Here is a 19,085-nt window from a genome sequence, read left to right as displayed (position 1 = left end):
ATGGATTTCACAGCGTGAGCAGTTCTTGAATAGATTCACATGTATCATAAAACACACGAGATCTAATAAGAGGTTTGAAACCTGCGAGTCGATCACGCAATAAAGCACTACTTACCTGGTCAGCCGTGTAGGTGGGGTTCGTCGAGTAACATCTGAGTCGAATAACGGGAATAAGCGATTATTAATGGACACTATCCATATGACTGCTTTGCCAGCTTTGACTCTAGTATTGTGGCAGATTAGCCCTTGGGCTACTGTGTCGACGATTCTAGTGAGCGGTGCCGTCGGGAGCGATACCTTCCAGCCTTATCTGCGCGGTACGAGGCTAAGCCACATACCCACATACTATATTCTCTTTCCACTATTATTAGTACTATATTTCTTTAAATGCTAGGTCTTGAGTGCTTACTACCGTATTAAGGCGCTATATATATCCTTAGATATATATAGAATAAAAGTGAAACTATAAATAATAATAAGAAATATTTTAATACTATTTATTATAAAGATTTTAAATAGTATTATAATATAGTTTTAAAAATATTTCTTATTATAATTTAGGACTTAGAAGAGAATTATTATCTTCTTATTATATATATTAAAAAAGTTACTAATTATATACTTAAATATTTAAGCTTTTAAACTAATAGAAAGTATAGTAATTAATATTTTATATTAATTTATAAGTTTAATTATAAACTTTAAAAGGCTTTAAAGCTTTATAAATTTATAAATAATTCTTTTAATTAAATTTAACTTTTATTTATTAGAATTAAATAGTATATTATTAGTTTAAACGAAAAAGTATATTAATTTAAAATTTAACTTATAATAAAATAATAGAGTATAATATTCCTCTTTAAAATAATATTAAGAATACTTAAAGATATAATCTATTTATATTATTATATTTTAAATACTTTAATTCTAAGTGTATTTAATTAAAATAAAAAGAAAAATAGTTATTTATATTATAATTTTAATATTAACGGTACTTTAAGTCTTATTTATTATAAAAGCTCTAGCTACTTAAGTTATAAAACTCTTAAAGATTTTATTTTTAAGTTTAAAAGTTAATATATTAAGTGTAGGTTTTATCACTACTAGTTAATTTATTGAAGTATTCTAGCTAAGACTTCCCTATTAATAAGTATGGGGAAGAAGCGGTGATATGGGCTTTAAAAATAGAAGTCGCGCCTAGGGTAGAGAAGATGTGCCCCAATCCTGGATATAAGAAAAAATATGGACCTAGAGATACATCTTTTGCGATGTTGACCATTACTTATGGTAGGGAGTGCGCGGCCTGGGGGAAAGTGTTGTGCTTAGCCTTCTTGTTCTTGGGCTTTCTCTTCTTGCCCTTAGGGCGCGGAGGTTTCTCCTAGCTGGGATCCCCTCCGTCGAAGCCCTTATTGCTCTTGATGCCCTTAGGACTGGCGGCACCGTCCTCCTCATTCTGGTCCTCGCTCTAGGTGGCGGGGCGCTTATAAGGGGAGTGCAACGGTAGGCGCGACTGCTAGCTATATGTTATAGACTGTCCGACTAAAAGATTATATATATATATATATATATATATTAAACTTAAAATAATTATAATATACTTCATTCTTATATAAAAGTTAAAACTTAAATATATAACTTTTTTAAAATAATTAAATATAAATAAAATATTATTTTATTATAAATAAATTTTATTTTTAAAATTATTATTAATCTAAAAATAGTTTAATTATATTATAAATTACTTTTTTAAATATAAACTTAAAAACTTATAAATATAACTTTTATTTTTTAAAAATTAATTTATTTTATTATAATTTAATTTAAACTTTAATTTAATTTAAACTTTCTTAATTTTTAATACTTTTATTAAAAAAAATTAAAAAAGAATTTTTAACTTTAAGTTTAGAATTTTTATACATTTTAATTTATTTTAAATTAAAATTATAATTATTTAACTTTTTAAAAAATAAATTAATTATTTTAAATAATAATAACTTATTTAAAAGTAAAGTTTTTTTTAATTTAATTATAAATTATTAAAATTATAAAATTATTATAAAAAGTTTATATCTAAAAGGGGGGGTGATTAGGAACCTAATAACGTATTCTACTTCGGAGTTGCTTTAGCGGAGTTTTCCGAGTCTACTTCCGTCGGATTGTGAGCCGATTCAAGCGTTAGTATCACTTGATCACTTGTACTGATGCGGAAGATAGCCTTTTGTCGGCCAGGAAATGGATGTATTCCTCGTCTCGCTCATACACATGATTTCCAATGCAGAAGTAGTGGGCTTCCTCTTCCAGGATGTATTGGTCAGCGTCCTTGGGCGCGAGCTGGTGCTTCTCAGCCCCAACTGGGGCACGTCTTCGGCCCGGTTGGCCCCCGACTGTTGTGGGGGGCGGTGCCGGCAGACCACGTTGGTTTACCATGTGTTGTGCCCGTCGGCGCTGGCGCTGCTCCTCTCACGGTCTTCTATATTTGGGTGGCTTGTCCACATCATTGTGCCGTGCAAGTCTTTCCATCTCCCCCATTCCCCCCGGTGTCAGGTTGCCGCTGCCAGCCTTGGGAAGGATCAGATCTCGTCAGGTTTGGCACTGCCTCACCTTGTGTCGGGCTGCACCAAGATTGCCGAATGCAGGTCGTTTCGTGGGTACGCGGCAGGATGCATCTCGACTCGCACCGGGGAGGATCCGTGCAACTCGTGCATCAGCACACACGCAGAAACGGCGTGCAGAGACGCGTCAGAGGGGCACCTGGCAGCCTGGCAGCCTGGCAGCCTGGTCGCACATGTCCTTGATGTTGACGTCCTCGCTGGCGCCGAGCGCTGCAGCTAGCTTGGCCGAGGAATACACAATGCTGGGCTCTCGCTCTGGCGCGTCATTGACCTGGCCCATGTGGGCAAAACGGGCAAAACGGATCCCAGTGGCTGCTTGGCGGGCCGAAGCCGAGCTCCCGCCCTGTGCCCGCCTGGGCCAACGTGCGCAACGTTCGACGGTGCAATGTCCGTCCGCAAGGCGTTTCAATGTTCTAATCCCGAGTGTCGTGTTTCGATTCCGCCTCTGTCTCTTGTCGACTTTTTTTTCTCTCTCTCTTTCTTTGCTGGCAGTCGTGGGTCCTCTTCCCCTGGTACAAGCGTACTCTGACCTGTTTTCCTCCCTCGTCAATTGCGTCTTCCGCACTTGCACTCGGCATGAATCCAGCGGCGGCCTTCCGTTTTTGACCCTCCGTCTCCGACCTTCCCGGCCTTCCCGGGCGATCGAACCGACGTCGCATGAACCTTGGGCCCCGAACCTTGGCCCATCTTCTCGGTAGCTTAAACGTTGACCACGCCGCGCCTCTGCGCCGGTCCGTATCCCACCATGGCCTTGATGCGCCAGACCTGGACCCTGACAAAGAAGAACCTTCTCATCCTTCTTGTGCGCCATGGTTTCTTCACCACAATACGCGCCTTCCTGGCGCCGATAATCTTCGTGAGCCCCCTCCACTCCCTCCCAGCAGCCAGCCCTCTAACAGACCCTGTGCCTGTGCCCTGACTGACATCACTGTTCTAGATGTTCATTCTAGCCTACGTCCGGAACTTCTTTGGTAAGCCCAAGTCTCGTGTCTGCGGTCCCCAGTCTGGTTGTGTCTGGAAACATTTCGAATCGCTTTGGCCCGGGCCTGGGCTTTGCAACAAGTAATTAACATAATCACAACCCAGTGCCCCCGAGTACCTTTGGAATAGGCTCCCCTTCGCCCATACGATCTCTCGAAGATGCCCTCCGGGCTTCGACCGGAAACCACAACAAGGTTGTCTTTGTGAACAATGGGCATACAGGCGGTGATATCGAGGCTGTGATCAATACAGTCGCGGCGAGGGTGGAGACTGCCGGCAAAAATGTCGAGATCGTCCGAGATGATATCGACTTGCTCACGAGCTGCGCCAGCACCCTGCGTGGCTCATCCACCTGCTTCGGCGCCGCCTCCTTTCACTCCTCCCCGACTGAGGGCCCGTCGGGCGTCTGGAACTACACGCTCAGGTCAGATGGGGTCTTCGGTGAGAGGATATTTGTTGACAGGACAACCAACGATGTCGAGATCTACGCGCTACCCTTCCAACGGGCTATCGACTCGGCCATTGGCTCCGCGAATGCCTCATCTGCAAGCCTGGGATCGGCCTCCATCGAGGAGTACCCCTACACCGACACGACCGCCGCCGAAAGAGATGCCCTCATTCGCAGGCTCTACATGGGTGCGCTGATCAGTATTCTGGCCGTGGCTCTTTTCCTTGCCATGTCCAATGTCACCTACCAACTGACGGGACTCATGGCATCCGAACGCGAACTAGGCATTTCGCAGTTGATCGAGGCCATGACCCCTGCCAAGCGGCCGTGGCACATCCAGGCGGCCCGGTTGCTTTCCAACCACCTGGCCTTCGACATCATCCATCTTCCGGGTTGGATCATCATGGGGGCGATCCTCAGGGGCCTTGCGTTCATCCATACCAGCTGGGCCATTATGATCATCTACCACGTTCTCTCGGGTCTCGCGCTCTCCAGCTATTCCATCCTGGGTGCCAGCTTCTTCAGCAAGGCCCAGCTCTCTGGAATCACCGTCACCATAGTAGCTGTCATTCTTGCCGTCATCGCACAGGTTGCAGGGCCATTCGGCACCGGCGGTACAGCTATCCTCAGTCTGCTGTTCCCTTCTAGCAACTACGTTCTTTTTCTCATACACATGGCTCGGTTCGAGCAAAAGGCTCGCGCCGCAGACCTCATACGTCGGGCGCCTACCGGCCTGTCCACTTTGCCCGGGATTGTCTTCTGGGTATTTCTGATTGTGCAGATTATCGTGTTCCCGCTGCTAGGCGCCCTCGTTGAGAGGTGGCTGTATGGCACCATATCTCGAGAAAGAAAGACTACCACATCCTCACCCGATCACGCAATCGTTCTGTCAAACTTTACCAAGCACTGGACCCCAAGCTGGCTCCGCAGAAATGTACTCAGTAAGATCGGCCTTGCTGTGCCCGAGACAGTGTATGCCGTCAATGACTTCAGCATCAAGGCTCGCCGAGGACAGATTCTGGTCCTGCTGGGAGCCAACGGAAGTGGGAAAAGTACAACCTTGGACGCCATTTCCGGCCTCAACACCATCACAAGCGGCTCCATCGAAATCGATGGGACAGGCGGCCTGGGGTTGTGCCCGCAGAAAAACGTGCTCTGGGACGAGCTCACCGTATTTGAGCACGTCAAGATCTTCAATCAGCTGAAGTCAGCTGGCACGAGGGACAACAAGAGCCAGATCGAGAATCTGATTCGGTCTTGCGATCTCGGCCACAAGGTGAAGGCCCAGTCCGTGACCTTGTCGGGCGGCCAAAAAAGAAAGCTCCAGTTAGCAATGATGTTTACGGGCGGAAGTCGCGTTTGCTGTGTTGACGAAATGTCGTCCGGCCTCGATCCACTGTCAAGAAGGAAGATCTGGGATATTCTTCTCGCTGAGCGCGGGGAACGAACCTTCTTGTTGACGACCCACTTCCTGGATGAGGCAGATGTCCTTTCTGACTTTGTTGCCATTCTGTCTCGGGGCAACCTAAGGGCAAAAGGAACGGCAGTGCAGCTCAAGCATGAGGTCGGTGTCGGCTATCGCATATCTGTTCCAAAGCAGGAGGATTTTGTTTCTGCAGAAAAGGTCACACGCCATGAAATGGACGACAGGCACATTTTCTGGCTTCCTGATTCTTCTGCTGCATCGAAATTCATCAGTAATCTGCGCTCATCTGGCGTCAAGGATTACGATATCATCGGTCCAACATTAGAGGACGTCTTCCTCAAACTGGCGGAGGAAATGGGAGACCACCAGCTTGGAAACGATGCACCGCTTGCACTCAGACCGGGGAGTACACCAGACACCCTGGAAAAGCCCCCAAAATCAGACTCGTCGTCTGGGGAGGAGCCTGGCGTCCAAATGTCTGCTGGGCGGGGGACGGGAATAGCGAAGCAGACCATGATCCTGGTTCGCAAACGATTCACAGTCCTCAAGCGGAACTATTTTCCCTACCTGGCCGCTGTGCTGCTCCCGGTCATCACAGCTGGGCTGGTCACCTTGTTTTTGGAAGGCTTCTCAGCCATCGGGTGTGACCCAGGGGCTCAATCCAACACTCCCGATGTCGCTGACCTTGGTTCCATCGACATCACCCCTCTCATACCGATTGGCCCTTCCAGCCTGATAACGATGGACACTTTAACGAACCGGACGGGCCTCAACGCCAGCTCATTCCACCTCGTTGATACCCTCGACGAGTTCAACGACTACGTGTCGAACAACTTCCACAATGTGACCCCCGGAGGCTTCTTCCTCCAGCCCACCCAGGACCCTGTGGCTGTCATGGCTTACGTTGGCAACGGAGCCGTGATCTATGGTATGCTCACGCTGAATGCCATCAGCAATGTTCTTGAGCAGACCAGCATCACGACGTCGTACCAGCCTTTTGCGGTCCCGTTTGCCCCAGGCGCCGGGAAGACACTGCAGCTGATCTTGTACTTTGGCCTGGCCATGTCGGTGTACCCAGCTTTCTTTGCACTCTACCCGTGTATGGAACGACTCAGGAAAGTGAGAGCATTGCATTACAGCAACGGCATTAGGGCTGCACCTCTGTGGCTGGCGTATCTGATCTTCGACTTCCTGTTCGTGCTGATTGTCAGTGCCGTGGTGACTGGCATCTTTGTAGGGGTAGGTTCAGTTTCCTGGCCCAGCGGTCTTGTGGAGATGCTAAGAGAATGTAGGCATCCGGGATATGGTATGCACCAGGCTATCTGTTCGTGGTGTTCTTCCTCTACGGCCTTACCTCTATACTGCTCTGCTACGTCGTCTCGCTCTTTACGAGCTCTCAGTTGGCCTGTTTTGCTACTGCTGCCGGAGGCCAGGCAGTCTTCTTCCTGTAAGGACTGTTTTTGTCCCCTTTATGTCCCCGACTTGTCGTGTTAACATGTGCCAGCCTGTACTTCATCATGTACATGTCCATTCTCACTTATTCGCCTGCCTTCCGCGTCAATTCCGACCTCACCATCGCTCACTTTGCGTATGCAACTATCTCACCCGCAGGCAACTTGCTGAGGTCACTGCTCCTTACCCTCAATGAGTTCTCGCTTCTCTGCCGCGATCAGACCGGTGACCCCACGATTGCTTCCTACCCCGGAGCTCTTACTGTCTACGGTGGACCGATAGTCTACCTGATCATTCAAGCACTGTTCCTCTTTCTTGTACTCGTCTGGTGGGACAGTGGGTACAAACCTACCTTTCTCACCACTCTGAGCCGCCGCCTGCGTCACCGCAAGTCCCCGGTGAAGGATACAGACACCGAAGACGACGCTGCTATTTCAACACCCGTGTCATCGTCCATAACTGACCCTGCCGTCGCAACCGAGATCAAGCGCATCGATGCACAGTCCCCACCTGACACCGACAGCCTGCGCGTGCAGCACCTGCACAAGCTCTTTGGCCGCACTAATCACGCGGTTCAGGACGTCACGTTCGGCGTGCCGCGCGGGCAGGTCTTTGCGCTGCTTGGCCCCAACGGAGCAGGCAAGTCGACAACTATTTCGTTGGTACGGGGCGATGTCCGGCCATCTCGTGGCATCGGCGGCAGCCCCTTTGGCGACGTGTTCATCGAGAATCTCTCCATTTCCGCGCACCGTGCGTCGGCCAGGCAGAACCTCGGGGTGTGCCCGCAATTCGACGCGATGGACAGCATGACAGTCCGCGAGCACCTGCGCTTCTACGCCAGTGCGAGGGGTGTGGCCGACGTCGATGCCAATGTGGCGGCGGTCCTGGCGGCCACGAACCTCGTGAGATTCGCGGACAGGCTGGCGCAGAAGCTGAGCGGCGGCAACAAGCGCAAGCTGAGCCTGGGTATCGCGCTGATGGGCAACCCGGCCGTCCTGCTCCTCGACGAGCCCAGTTCCGGCATGGACGCGGCCGCGAAAAGAATTATGTGGCGCACCTTGCTCGGCGTTGCCGCGCCGGGGCGCGCGCTTCTGATCACCACTCACTCGATGGAGGAGGCGGACCGGCTGGCTACCAGGGTGGGAATCATGAAGAGGAGGATGCTGGCCCTCGGGACTGGCAAGGAGCTGGGTGAGAGGTGGGGCGAGGGTTGCGTGGTCCAGGTCGTGTTGAAGTCTGCACCCGAGACCACCGAGGCCGAGATGAACCGGGTCAAGAGCTGGATCGCCGAGAGGGTCGGCGGTGTCGAGTTTGAAGAATGGGGTGCGAAAGGGGGCGGACATGGGCTTCTCAGGTTCAGGGTGAAGAAGGACGGGGTGGTCGAGGAGGAGAAAAAGGGTGCCGAAAAGGCTAGTGGGATCATCATCAACGAAGGATCTGAGGGAACCGACAAGGAGAAATGGGCTGGTGGCCGGGGGTCAGCCGTCGCGCAGGGCCTGGACACCCCCGGGCTGATCGAGCTATTCGAGGCACACAAGGATGAGCTGGGTGTGGAGTACTACAGCGTCAGCCCGACGACGCTTGATGAGGTGTTTCTGCGGGTTGTCGGAAGGGAAGAGGAGGATGGTCCCGGCACGACAGCAAAGGAACCGCTGTGGAGGCGATATTTTTCTGGGAGCAAACGCACACATACATGATACCACGTACTATAGAAACGCATGGCCACTAGAGTGGACATCATTTAGACATAATAGATCATACACAAGCGAAAGCTTCACGGGCTTCACAAGGTAGTGGTACTCTTTCAAATTTTAGTATCTAGATATTGTAATTCTTTTCGGTCGAGCTCGGCCACTTGCACTGGGCTTTTCCATTGGGTGCCCCCCGTATGGGTGAGCTGGGCACACAGCGCTAGCTACCGGGACAACGAGATTCGCAGCATCTAGTTGATCATTGGTGATGTCTGACTTTTGGCCCCCCTCATCTGCAGCCTTCCACGACATAGCTCCAAGACCTCTAGAGACCAAGCAAAGGATGGCCTCTGGAAGGCATCGATGGATATGTGAAGGAGCAATTCATTCAATTGGATTTACCAGGACTCATTGAAGGATGATATAGCCAAGTACCTAGGCAGCTGACAGTGGGGGGATGAAGGGGGAACCTTGGAATGAACTGACCGTCGGCATGACATGTCCCAATTGAAACGGCAGGGCTAGCTAGCACTGGAGGGGACGGCCAACCTCACAACTTGCCAAGAACTGTTTCAATTCACTTGAGCACCGCAGCCACCGTTGGCCTCAGTGCCTTGTCGTCCGAGTGAGTCAGCCGGCGGCAGTGGCTAAAGTGTAGTAGGCAACAAACGGGAAGGAGTTAGTTAATACCACAGTAATTAATACCAGGGCTTCCAAGGCAACAGCCTTTTTTTCGGCCACTTGACTCACCGAACCTACCTAGGTGCGTATTCTGAGGATCTCTGGGGTAGCGTCCTTTGTTTCCTACTTAAGTACCTACCTAGGTATTAAAGACCCTCGCCCGCCGTGGTTTTCAATTGCTGCCTTGGCTCGCTTCTCCCCGCATCGGAGCAGAAGCGACCATCAACAAGAGATGGCTGCCACAAACGACGACCAACAGGACCTTTGGTTCCTCAAGTCCTCCTTTCCAGTCTTCCTGCCATCCAACCCAGCTCTCCACTGCTCGCAAGACGAATTCGATGCCCTCGTCAAGCAGGATGTGAAGCGCCACAATGCTCACAATGCTCACAATGCTGCGGGCGACGCTGAAGCACACCCCGCAGGCGACGACACAGCCACGGCAGCTGAGTCCGAGCCTGTCCTCGTGTCTGATGCCTCGACTACTGCTGAACTGAGAGTTAATCTCGGCGCCATATCTATCAGCAACGATGAGGACGCTTCCATGGCCAAACCAGGAACGCCCCGCGCAGGGGCCCAGAAACCCGCCAGCGCCAGCGCCAGCGCCCACCCATTCATGCATGGCCTACACTCCCAGCAGGAAAACCTCGACACGGGCGGACCAAGGAGAAACATGGAGAACAAGATGCTCACAGAAAACTCTGATGTCGCCCAACGCTCCACCAGGGACAGCCTCGTCGACTTGTTCACCGAGCTCGAGGACGTCATCTCCGGCCCTAGGCTTCTGGACCTGCTCGACCGTGCATGGCGTTACGACCCCGTCACAAGTCTGAAGATCATATTCAATGCAAGATCCATTCATCTGGGCAAGGCTTCCCGTCAGACCTTCTATCGCTGTGCCGGCTGGCTCGTCAAGTTCCACCCCCTGACCCTCATTGCTAACCTTCCGTGGCTGAGCCGTCCGGTCATCCAGAAGAAGGCGGAGCAAAAGGACGACGAAAAGAAGGTCGATGAAGCCGAGATGGTGTTTGTAGAGAAGCAGGTGGACGATGGAGACCCTGCCCGTTTCGACGTTAGGAATGGTGTTGCCCACGGATACTGGAAGGATCTTCTTAACATCCTCGCCTTGTATGTCAACGACAAGCTCGACGTCCTCGCCAACCCACGCGACATTCTCAACATAGAGCGCCAGAAGTCGAGAAAGAACTGGCCGAAAGATCAAGAGACAGCCAGGGCGATGCGGCACGAAAAGAGAGACAACCGCCATGACGCCGCCGTCAACGCATTCCAGGAGGACGCCGTCTACCGGGCTTTGCACATGTCAGTCGCCCGGCTTTTCGCTGCTCAGCTCCAGGAGGATCTGGCACTCCTCCGTAGCGATGACCCAAAGGCAAAGAGGAGCGTGTCGCTTTGTGCCAAGTGGGCGCCATCCAACTCTCGCTTCCACGACAAGCACACTTTTGTCGTCACGTCAATTGCCGAGATCATGCACCCACTCTCCACCTACAAAGGCTTCGCCGAGTACAACGAATCCAACCGAGACCAGCGCGAGTTCTATCTCAGGCACGCTCGAGAGTCCTACCGCAAGGATGTGGCGGCACTCCGCAAGCACCTTGAATGCGTTGAGCGGGACATCAGTGCCAAGACCTTTGAGAACATCAAGTACGAGAGACTTCCCTCTGTTGCCATAAATAATTACGCTCCACTGTTCGCTGAGAAGGATACCGGTCGCTTCGGGGAGTACATAGACAAAGTCGCCATCGGCAAGGCTCAGATTTCCGGCGCAGCCCTTCTCCCCAGCACACTTATCAAGGCCGTGCGAAAGGGCCCACACTCGGGCAGCTCCAATAGCCACGAGGTGGTGGGTGGCAAGCGCAAGAAAAAGGGAACCAAGGCCTTTGTCGACGCAAAAATGGAGCAGCTTGCGGCCAAGAGCCTAGATGGCCAGTGGAAGTCCCTCGTCAAGCGTATCAAAGACTCAGGTTCGCTGGAGAACTGCATCGCCGTGGCTGATGTCTCTGGGTCGATGGAAACCCCTGTATTTCCTGACGGCACCACTCCCTTGGACACGTCAATCGGTCTGAGCCTGCTCGTCGCTGAGGTGACCAGACCCCCTTTCGGGGGCACGTTCATCACCTTCAGCACAGACCCGCGGGTGCAGAAAATCGATCTTACAAAGGGCTTGCACGAAAAGTATTTGCAATTGGCCCGTTCCGATTGGGAAATGTCGACCGACTTCGTCGCGGTCTTCGAGCGGCTCATCCTGCCAATGGCCACTGAGAACAAGCTCGCACAGAAGGACATGGTGAAACGCATCTTTGTCTTCTCTGACATGCAGTTCAACGCGGCTCTCTCCAGGCGCGATGGAGATAGGTGGTCCACCTCTTACGAGCGGATCCAGAAGAAGTTCCAGGCGGCAGGGTACGAAATGCCTGAGCTGGTGTTCTGGAACCTCGCAGGCGGCAGGGCTGGATACCTCTCGGGTCCGACAGGTGGAGACCCCACAGCCCCAAAGGCTGTCACGGCTTCTGAACAGGGCACAGCGCTCGTCAGTGGGTACTCCCAAGGTATGTTGAAGGTGTTCCTCGACAGCGGCTCTTTCGAGGACAGGGAGGCTGAGGAAGAGCTTGTTGAGAAGATTGGAGAGGACGGCGAGGTCATCGTGGAGAAGCGGAAGCGCCAGAAGCTGGACCCGATCAGTGTCGTCAAGAAGGCCATCGGTCACCCTGCTTACAACATGCTGCGTGTGGTCGACTGAGTCTTCATGGATTCCCAGATAGCTTGATGCCCTAACACAAATCAAGAAATATGTTTTTCCCCTCAGGACTCTGAGAAAGATCTCAAAACACGCTCGGAATGACGAGCTGCAGTGCAAGTTCCGTAGAAATTGTCATGAGATGCTACAGGAACAGGTTGGATTACTGGACGAATGGAACGACAAGATGACTACAGAGACAGAATGCGGCGTGACTTGTGTCGCTCGTGAGTTTCCGCTCCAGGCAATAAAATGCGGTCGTTAAATTCAGTAACGTGGCCCGGTTTGAAGCAATTTGTAAGCTTCCTCCTCTGTTCGCCGTGCTACCAATGACTGCTTTTGAAATCTCACAAACATGAACATGAGGATCACAGGCGGCCTTTCCACTGCAGACATTTGCCTTGGAAACATTTGTCCACTCAGTGGCGTTATGGCCGTCACTCACATTTTCCTGTCGCCCAGACGACACCCTTGCCCGCAAAGAATGGGGCTCGCTCACTTTATCGAGATGAGCTCTTACACCGACGCAGCTTTTTGCATGCAATTATCACCATTACAACGAGACAATAATCAAGCTCCCGGGGCAATGACTCATCTGGAGGGCTTGATTGCCCTCCTTGGTGAGCTAATAAAGGCTGTGGTAATTGGGCTGTGCTATGAATACTATGTGTAGACACAGTGTACATACGTGCTTTCTACCGGCCACCGTCCACCAAGCCTTTCAGCCATTCTGTTCATCTTCTCGTCTCAAGTGAGGTGTACGCCCTCATCGGTGACCATGCCAATTGGTATTTAAGGGCAGGCGACGACGGGAACTGAATCCCCAACGTTACCACAGAATCCGTTAGTGATAGTAGCCGTTGCGGCATCGCAGTTGTCGGGATCGTTCACGTCTCTAGTAGGAACAAGTGTCATTAGTATCTTGACCAAACAATGGATCCTGTATGCTACTTTACCTTTCCACCAGGGCGATACACCAGCCTGAAGGGTCACCCCTGACCGACTGGGACAGCTCGGTGTTACGGAAGAGCTGGGAGTTTCCGCGCTGCAAATCCAAATAGTTTCGTGTCAGAATAGTTACGAGGTTTATTGATGATGTCCAAGGAAGTCTTTTGGCGAGCATACCACATCACGCCATTCGTAGCAGCATACTGCTAGTTCATCCTGGCGAGTCTCGATGCTCTCGATAGCTGCTGCCACAACGAGCGGGCAAAACAACAGAGCGCGGACAAAGAATGACTTCATGTTGAAGTAGCTTTTAAAGATTTGGGTTTTGGAAAATACGTCAGGCAAGATATGGCCTCGAGGTGGTTGGAAGATCGTTGTGAGATGATGGGTTGAACAAAGCCGTCCTTCAAGAATTTCCAGTGACTATCGATGCCTTCTTATACAACTATATGCACCTAAGTGAGGCCCATGAGGCATGAACGAGCGGAGATAGTTCCCCTCAATCGGACGGAGCTTTGTTCTCCTCGACACGACGTGGATCGGGGCGGGGTCCCTGTTTTGGACTGTCAAGGAATCTTAATCAATCCAGGCTTGGCAGGCAACATTGAACCGCTCTGCAAAAAGCCCCGCCGGTAACTCCCCGAAGGTCCAAGTCTCGCTAAGACCCTTCTTGTTAGTATTGTAATTATTTTATAACCAGACCACATATGCTTTATTTCTATTATATAGAGGTATTAGGCTTAAGTACCTGATTTGAATGATACTAATATATCTGTTAGCATTTATGTTTGTGGTAGTAAAATAGCTGGTTTGATTGTGTGGTCTGGATTCTAGTACTTAGGTGGTGATGCTTTCTTTTGCATGCTTCTGGCAGGTTACATACAGACTTGGTGCGCAAGTGAAGATCTTGGTTGACAAATTAAGGGTGTTGGCTGTCCATGAGTACTCCGTAAGTCTTGGATGTTGACCCTTTCCGGTACAGTGTTTTCGGCGTTCGCCAGTTTGAGAAACACTGTCCTCGGATTGAACAGACTAATCCTAGCCTGTGTTACCACCTGACGTATGTCAATCAATTTGGATTCTTAACAACCAGAGTCCGAGTCGCAAATCCTGGTTTTCGCGTCGTATTCACCCCCTACGCCAAGCGATTCATCGGACACAGCCGCGCCCTGTGATATTACTCCGTACGGAAAGTTCGGGTCACTATGTTCCCCTTGACTAGTTTAGATGGCACTTGAGCGATGCTACATGTGAACCACGACCTGCCTACTGCACCCTCATCTAGCATGTGTCGGATGGGTCGGATGGGTGGGGTGGGCCGCATGGGCTTGGCACAAGTTGGCAGGGGAACGGATATAATACAGGAGGAGTTACTTCCAAGTTTGGAAAGATTCCCCCCCTTACTTTCCGTAGGCAATGATTTAAGCTCAGACTGTAAGAATATACTCCGATAGTAACTTTGGAGGATGCCTCTGTGGAAGAACTTGAGGGGCAATGAGGTTGTATTAAAGTTTGTACGGTAGTTAGTTACTAGGTAGCTAACTACTAAATATGATTAGAGGTAAAGCCTTAGGTAGGTCGCCCTATAGGGCGCCTAGTGGGGTTGCTAGTAGTAGCTAGCCGTTAGCTACGGGCTAACTGCGCCTACTTACTTGCTTACACCCACCCTATCACACCTACTATAGCCTCTTAAAAGTTAAAGACTAATTATTTTTCTATTTTTAATTTTATTTATTATATTTTTATAGACTATTTATATTTTTTTAATTCTATTATTAAGCTAGAAATAAATAGTTAGAGTTTTAAAAAAAATAAAATATAATATATCTTTTAAAAATTAATTTAATTAAGTTTATTATATAAAACTTTTTATAATAACTTTATAATTTATATTTATAATATTATTTATTATTAGAAGACGTCTTTTATATTAATATATTAAATTATATCGGTTTAAGTTAATATTATTAGTTTTAATATAAATTAATTTATTAAAAGTTAAAGTTATTATAAATTATAAGTTAATTTAATATTAATAAGTATTATATATAAGTATTAAATTCGTTATATAATTTAAGTTATATATAAATATAAGTTAGTTAAAATAGGTGAAGATAAAGTTATTATTCCTTTAAGAGTTTTAACTTTACTTTATAAGTAAATACTTATTTAATAAACTTAAAAGATAAGTAAAACTACTTAAAAGTAATTATTTAAACTTAGCCTATTATACTATTAAACTAAAAGATAACCTTTAAATAAAGTAACTATACTTTATTATTTAAACTTATAATTTTAATAGTTTATAAATAAAAGAAAAATAAGTATTAATAATTAAATTTATAACTATATAAAGGTAAATCTTTACTTTAAAGAAAATTTATTATTATTTAAGATAATTAATATATTTTTAGAAAAGTTAAGGGATTATAAGTTTAATTTAAAGTAAATTAAAATCTATAAGAATTTTAAACTTAAGTTTAAAAATATAAAGCTTTAATTTTTAAAATAAAAAAGTTAGAAAAACTTAAAGAAAGATTTAAATTAAATTAAATTAAGTTACAATATAATAAAATAATTAAATAAAAATTAATTAAAATTTTATAATTATAAGTTTTTAACTTTATATTTAAAAAGTTATTATATTTTATATATATAATATAAATAATACTTTTGTATTATAATAAATATTTAAAACTTTATATTTAAAAATAATTAATAATAAATTAATATATATAAATATATAATTTTAATTTTAAATATATATTTATAAAAATTATAAAATTAAAAGTATTAATAGAAATATTAATTAAGTTTAATTTAATTATAATAATTAAATTAAGATTTATATAATAAAAGTTAATATTTTTTATATTTATTAATTTAAAATATATAATAAGTAATTATTAACTTTATTTTTAAAATATTAATTTATAAAGATTTTTAAATTTAAAATAATAGTAAATAAATTTATATTTAAAAAAACCTTATAATATATTTAAAGTCTGTTTTTCTATTAATTTATATACTTCTAATAGTAATAGTAAATAATAGATAAGCATCTCTTCTCCCACACTTAAAATAGCGCGGGGAAGAGACAACCAAAGATACAATATTCGTCTTCACTTCGTATGTCCTCGGACGTATGCGGAATAGAAGCGTAACCAGTTACACAGATAGCTTCACATAGTGTATTGGAACTGCACAGGCTAATCAGTAAACACATCACACAGCCCAAAGCGAAGTGGCAATAAGTTGAACTTAGTACTCACATAAGGGTTTTTCAGATCAGTTGTGTCGTTTTCTCCGAGCTCTCCACCCAACCGTACTCTATCTTCCTCCGATACGCCCTGCTCCCGCAGCTCCCTCTCCCTGCGCTTGTTTCTCCAGACGTAGACGAGTCTCCACAGCACGATGAGGCAGAATTCGAGTCCGAAGCATATCGCACAGCCGATTGTACCCGACACGTATCGAGGCGCGTCAGCTGATTTGAATATTTGGGACCCGGTCATGTTGCCAACACAATACCCAACGAATGTGAAGGAGCTTGTCAGCGTCCTCTTGGTCCTGCCAGCCGTGTTGGATGGGATGAGGGTCCAAGCGAGGAACAGTGAGATGACGAAAGGGACAGTCATGAAGTAGCCGCCCCACTTTGTCCACTTGTACTGCGGCTCGTTTGGGAGAAGAGCCATAATCAAGAACCCCACAAATGGCGGGATTGTCGAGAACATCATGAAGTACATTCTCAAATTCTTCCACCTGCTGGTGACAAGGCCAATGACAACAAAGTAAAGAACCGAGAGTGTGCCTTTCGGGATGTCGAGGAGTATGACTTGGAGATTAGTAAACCCGAATGTGGTGTTGATGATCGATCCAAACGTGGTGAGACCACCCTGAAACACTCAGTCAGCTATCAAGTGGAGCCAAAGGTCGCAATAATATAGTCACTCCTTCTTCTTCTTCTTCTTTCCTTCCCTTTCCCTTTTTGTTTTCTTCTCGAGGGGGGGGGTGGCTCAAGGTACCAAGGTAGTGGTTGAGGACTGCTTACATTTGGAACAGAACTGAGGAATGCGTTGAATCCGGCGAACCAAAAGCAGGGATCTATGAGGCACTCGCGTGCTTGCTCCCACTTCCACCTTTTGATGCCGGTGCGGTCATGGCCAGTGTTATTCGAGCGAATGCGGGCGTTTGCCATCTCTCTCTCCTCGGGCGATAGCCAACGGACCTCAGAAGGTGTGCCCAGAAGAAAAAGGCACAAGCAGCCGACGATGACCGTCAAGGAGCCTAGAAAGTAGCTCATGTAGCGCCATGCTTCAAAGTCTGGTCTTCGGTATTGGACCGATCCGATCCCGTATAAGATCAGGTTGGCGATAATGCCAAAGCCGGCGTTGGCGCTCTGAAACACGAGCGACCGTGATGCGTGCTCCCTTGTGGTGTACCAGCTTCCGATAACCAGGATGAAGCCCGGGCTGATGCAGCACTCGAACACTCCCTGGAGAGCTCGAAGCACGATAAGATGGGTGAAGTTTTGGGCGAAACCAACACCCAAAACAATGAATCCCCAGCATATCATGTACAGCGAGAGGGTTCGACCCATTTTATATCGCTGGAGCATTATGTTGGATGGGAATTCGAAGCACATGTAGAGAATGTAAAACACCGTTGTCAACCACGAGTATTGTTGTCCAACGAGGCCAGTGTCTTCTCGTAGCCCAAATGTCGCTTGGATTCCGAGGGATGTCTTGTCTGTTTGCCTAAGATGTGTTAATGGCCCATCGCGGGTCTAAAATTGGTGCGTTTGGCAGTATTTCCACACCATATCTACAGAGTACAGATAGGACGGATGAGGCGGGTAAAAGAGTACGCTTACTGGATGCCATAGCAAAGCCACATGAGTGGAAGAAGATAACGATCAATTTTCTTCTTGAGCTGCTTATACTGCTCATCCGTGTACTGGCCTGATACATGTCAAGGCATTAGTGTCAGGTCGCATAAGTTCTGAGAATATGGATGAAGTCTCTGCGAGACATCGACATGGACTGGATAATTGTTGCTTGTTCATGGGAATTTGTTCGACGAGACTCACCGCTGTCTGCAACTGCATTCGTGTCGACGACGCTCCCCTCTTTCTCTGACCTTTCCTCGTCGGTGGTGGACTTTTCTCCTTTCTTTTCAGATTCTCCAATACGATCGGCCTCCGCGAGAACAGGACCAACATCTGCCGGCAATGTTGCCAAGTCTGAGACCGTAGCCATCCTGTCCGTTCCGAGTTGCAGTCTGTGAGATGCGAGTTCCCGTCAATGAACTCAGAAGAAAAGTTCAACGGAGTCCAGATGACGTGAGAGGCATGTATTCAAGTCAAAAGCTTTCGGGAGATGTTTCTTACAGGTTATGGAACACAAATGTGACACGGCAGGCTTAAATACAATGCCGCCAGCCCAGACGATCAGGACCGCCGACCGTGCAGGTTGTAGTGTCATCGCGGGGGGTATTCGGTTGGTCCCCACCCCTAGAAAGCCGAGAGATTGAAGGATGAGGGGTGTCATTACAATCTAGATACTGCGATACAGACGGTTCGATATGTGGAGCGAACTACCGAGAGCGTACGACAGCAAGACAGGGGAGTGCAGTGATATCAAATGTGACGGGCTGGATAACGAGAGTCCGGCAGAAGAGAACGGATAGCTGCTATTACACCCTGGCTGTCTGCCGTTGCTATCTTATCGAGGCACGTCTTAAGGACAAGTCCGGGCAATTCTTTTCGGCAATGCAATGGATATCGGTCAAGCGAGCCCAGTCTCCTTGCCGAGGATTCTCAACGAATTGTTGCCCACGTCTCTAGAATTTGATTCCACATATGAGCCAGGCGGTGGTCAGCGCTGAAGCGGGGAAGAGTGTCTGATATCTCCAACATACGGAGTACGTCCTTATCTCCTGGGGCTGCCAAGACAGGCATATGGAGGGGTCCGAATCTGACTGCAATTGAAGATAGGCTCGACGGGCAGGCATGATGCACCGGACCGGGTTATTTTGAAGAGTGCGTTGAACTCCTCTGCCAATTCTGTTACAAACACGGGCTATTGGGTTACTGAGA

General features: G+C 47.5%; 3 protein-coding genes across 3 annotated transcripts; 1 reads left to right on the top strand and 2 right to left on the bottom strand.

Annotated features, from left to right (window-relative positions):
• Window positions 1-3,357: 3,357 nt before the first annotated feature.
• KVR01_004351 (uncharacterized protein) lies at window positions 3,358-12,046 on the top strand (the record flags this gene model as incomplete). Its single annotated transcript, XM_044781643.1, has 8 exons — window positions 3,358-3,468; window positions 3,550-3,583; window positions 3,699-6,706; window positions 6,760-6,914; window positions 6,972-8,602; window positions 8,735-8,864; window positions 9,424-10,564; window positions 10,637-12,046. 8 exons carry the CDS (start codon window positions 3,358-3,360, stop codon window positions 12,044-12,046), a joined length of 7,620 nt encoding a protein of 2,539 aa, XP_044646515.1.
• A 624-nt stretch (window positions 12,047-12,670) lies between these two features.
• Window positions 12,671-13,288, bottom strand: KVR01_004439 (uncharacterized protein; the record flags this gene model as incomplete). Its single annotated transcript, XM_044791361.1, has 3 exons — window positions 12,671-12,938; window positions 13,000-13,088; window positions 13,169-13,288. 3 exons carry the CDS (start codon window positions 13,286-13,288, stop codon window positions 12,836-12,838), a joined length of 312 nt encoding a protein of 103 aa, XP_044646603.1. The 3' UTR covers window positions 12,671-12,835.
• Window positions 13,289-16,173: 2,885 nt separating this feature from the next.
• On the bottom strand, window positions 16,174-18,246 carry KVR01_004369 (uncharacterized protein; the record flags this gene model as incomplete). Its single annotated transcript, XM_044785422.1, has 5 exons — window positions 16,174-16,191; window positions 16,264-16,884; window positions 17,040-17,745; window positions 17,862-17,949; window positions 18,078-18,246. 5 exons carry the CDS (start codon window positions 18,244-18,246, stop codon window positions 16,174-16,176), a joined length of 1,602 nt encoding a protein of 533 aa, XP_044646533.1.
• Between the last annotated feature and the right edge of the window lie 839 nt (window positions 18,247-19,085).

The sequence above is a fragment of the Diaporthe batatas genome (assembly GCF_019321695.1).
Source record: "Diaporthe batatas strain CRI 302-4 chromosome Unknown Contig00004, whole genome shotgun sequence".
Lineage (NCBI taxonomy): Eukaryota > Fungi > Ascomycota > Sordariomycetes > Diaporthales > Diaporthaceae > Diaporthe > Diaporthe batatas.
The sequence above is the reverse complement of the archived record's forward strand: the minus strand, read 5'-3'. Positions and strand labels throughout refer to the sequence as shown.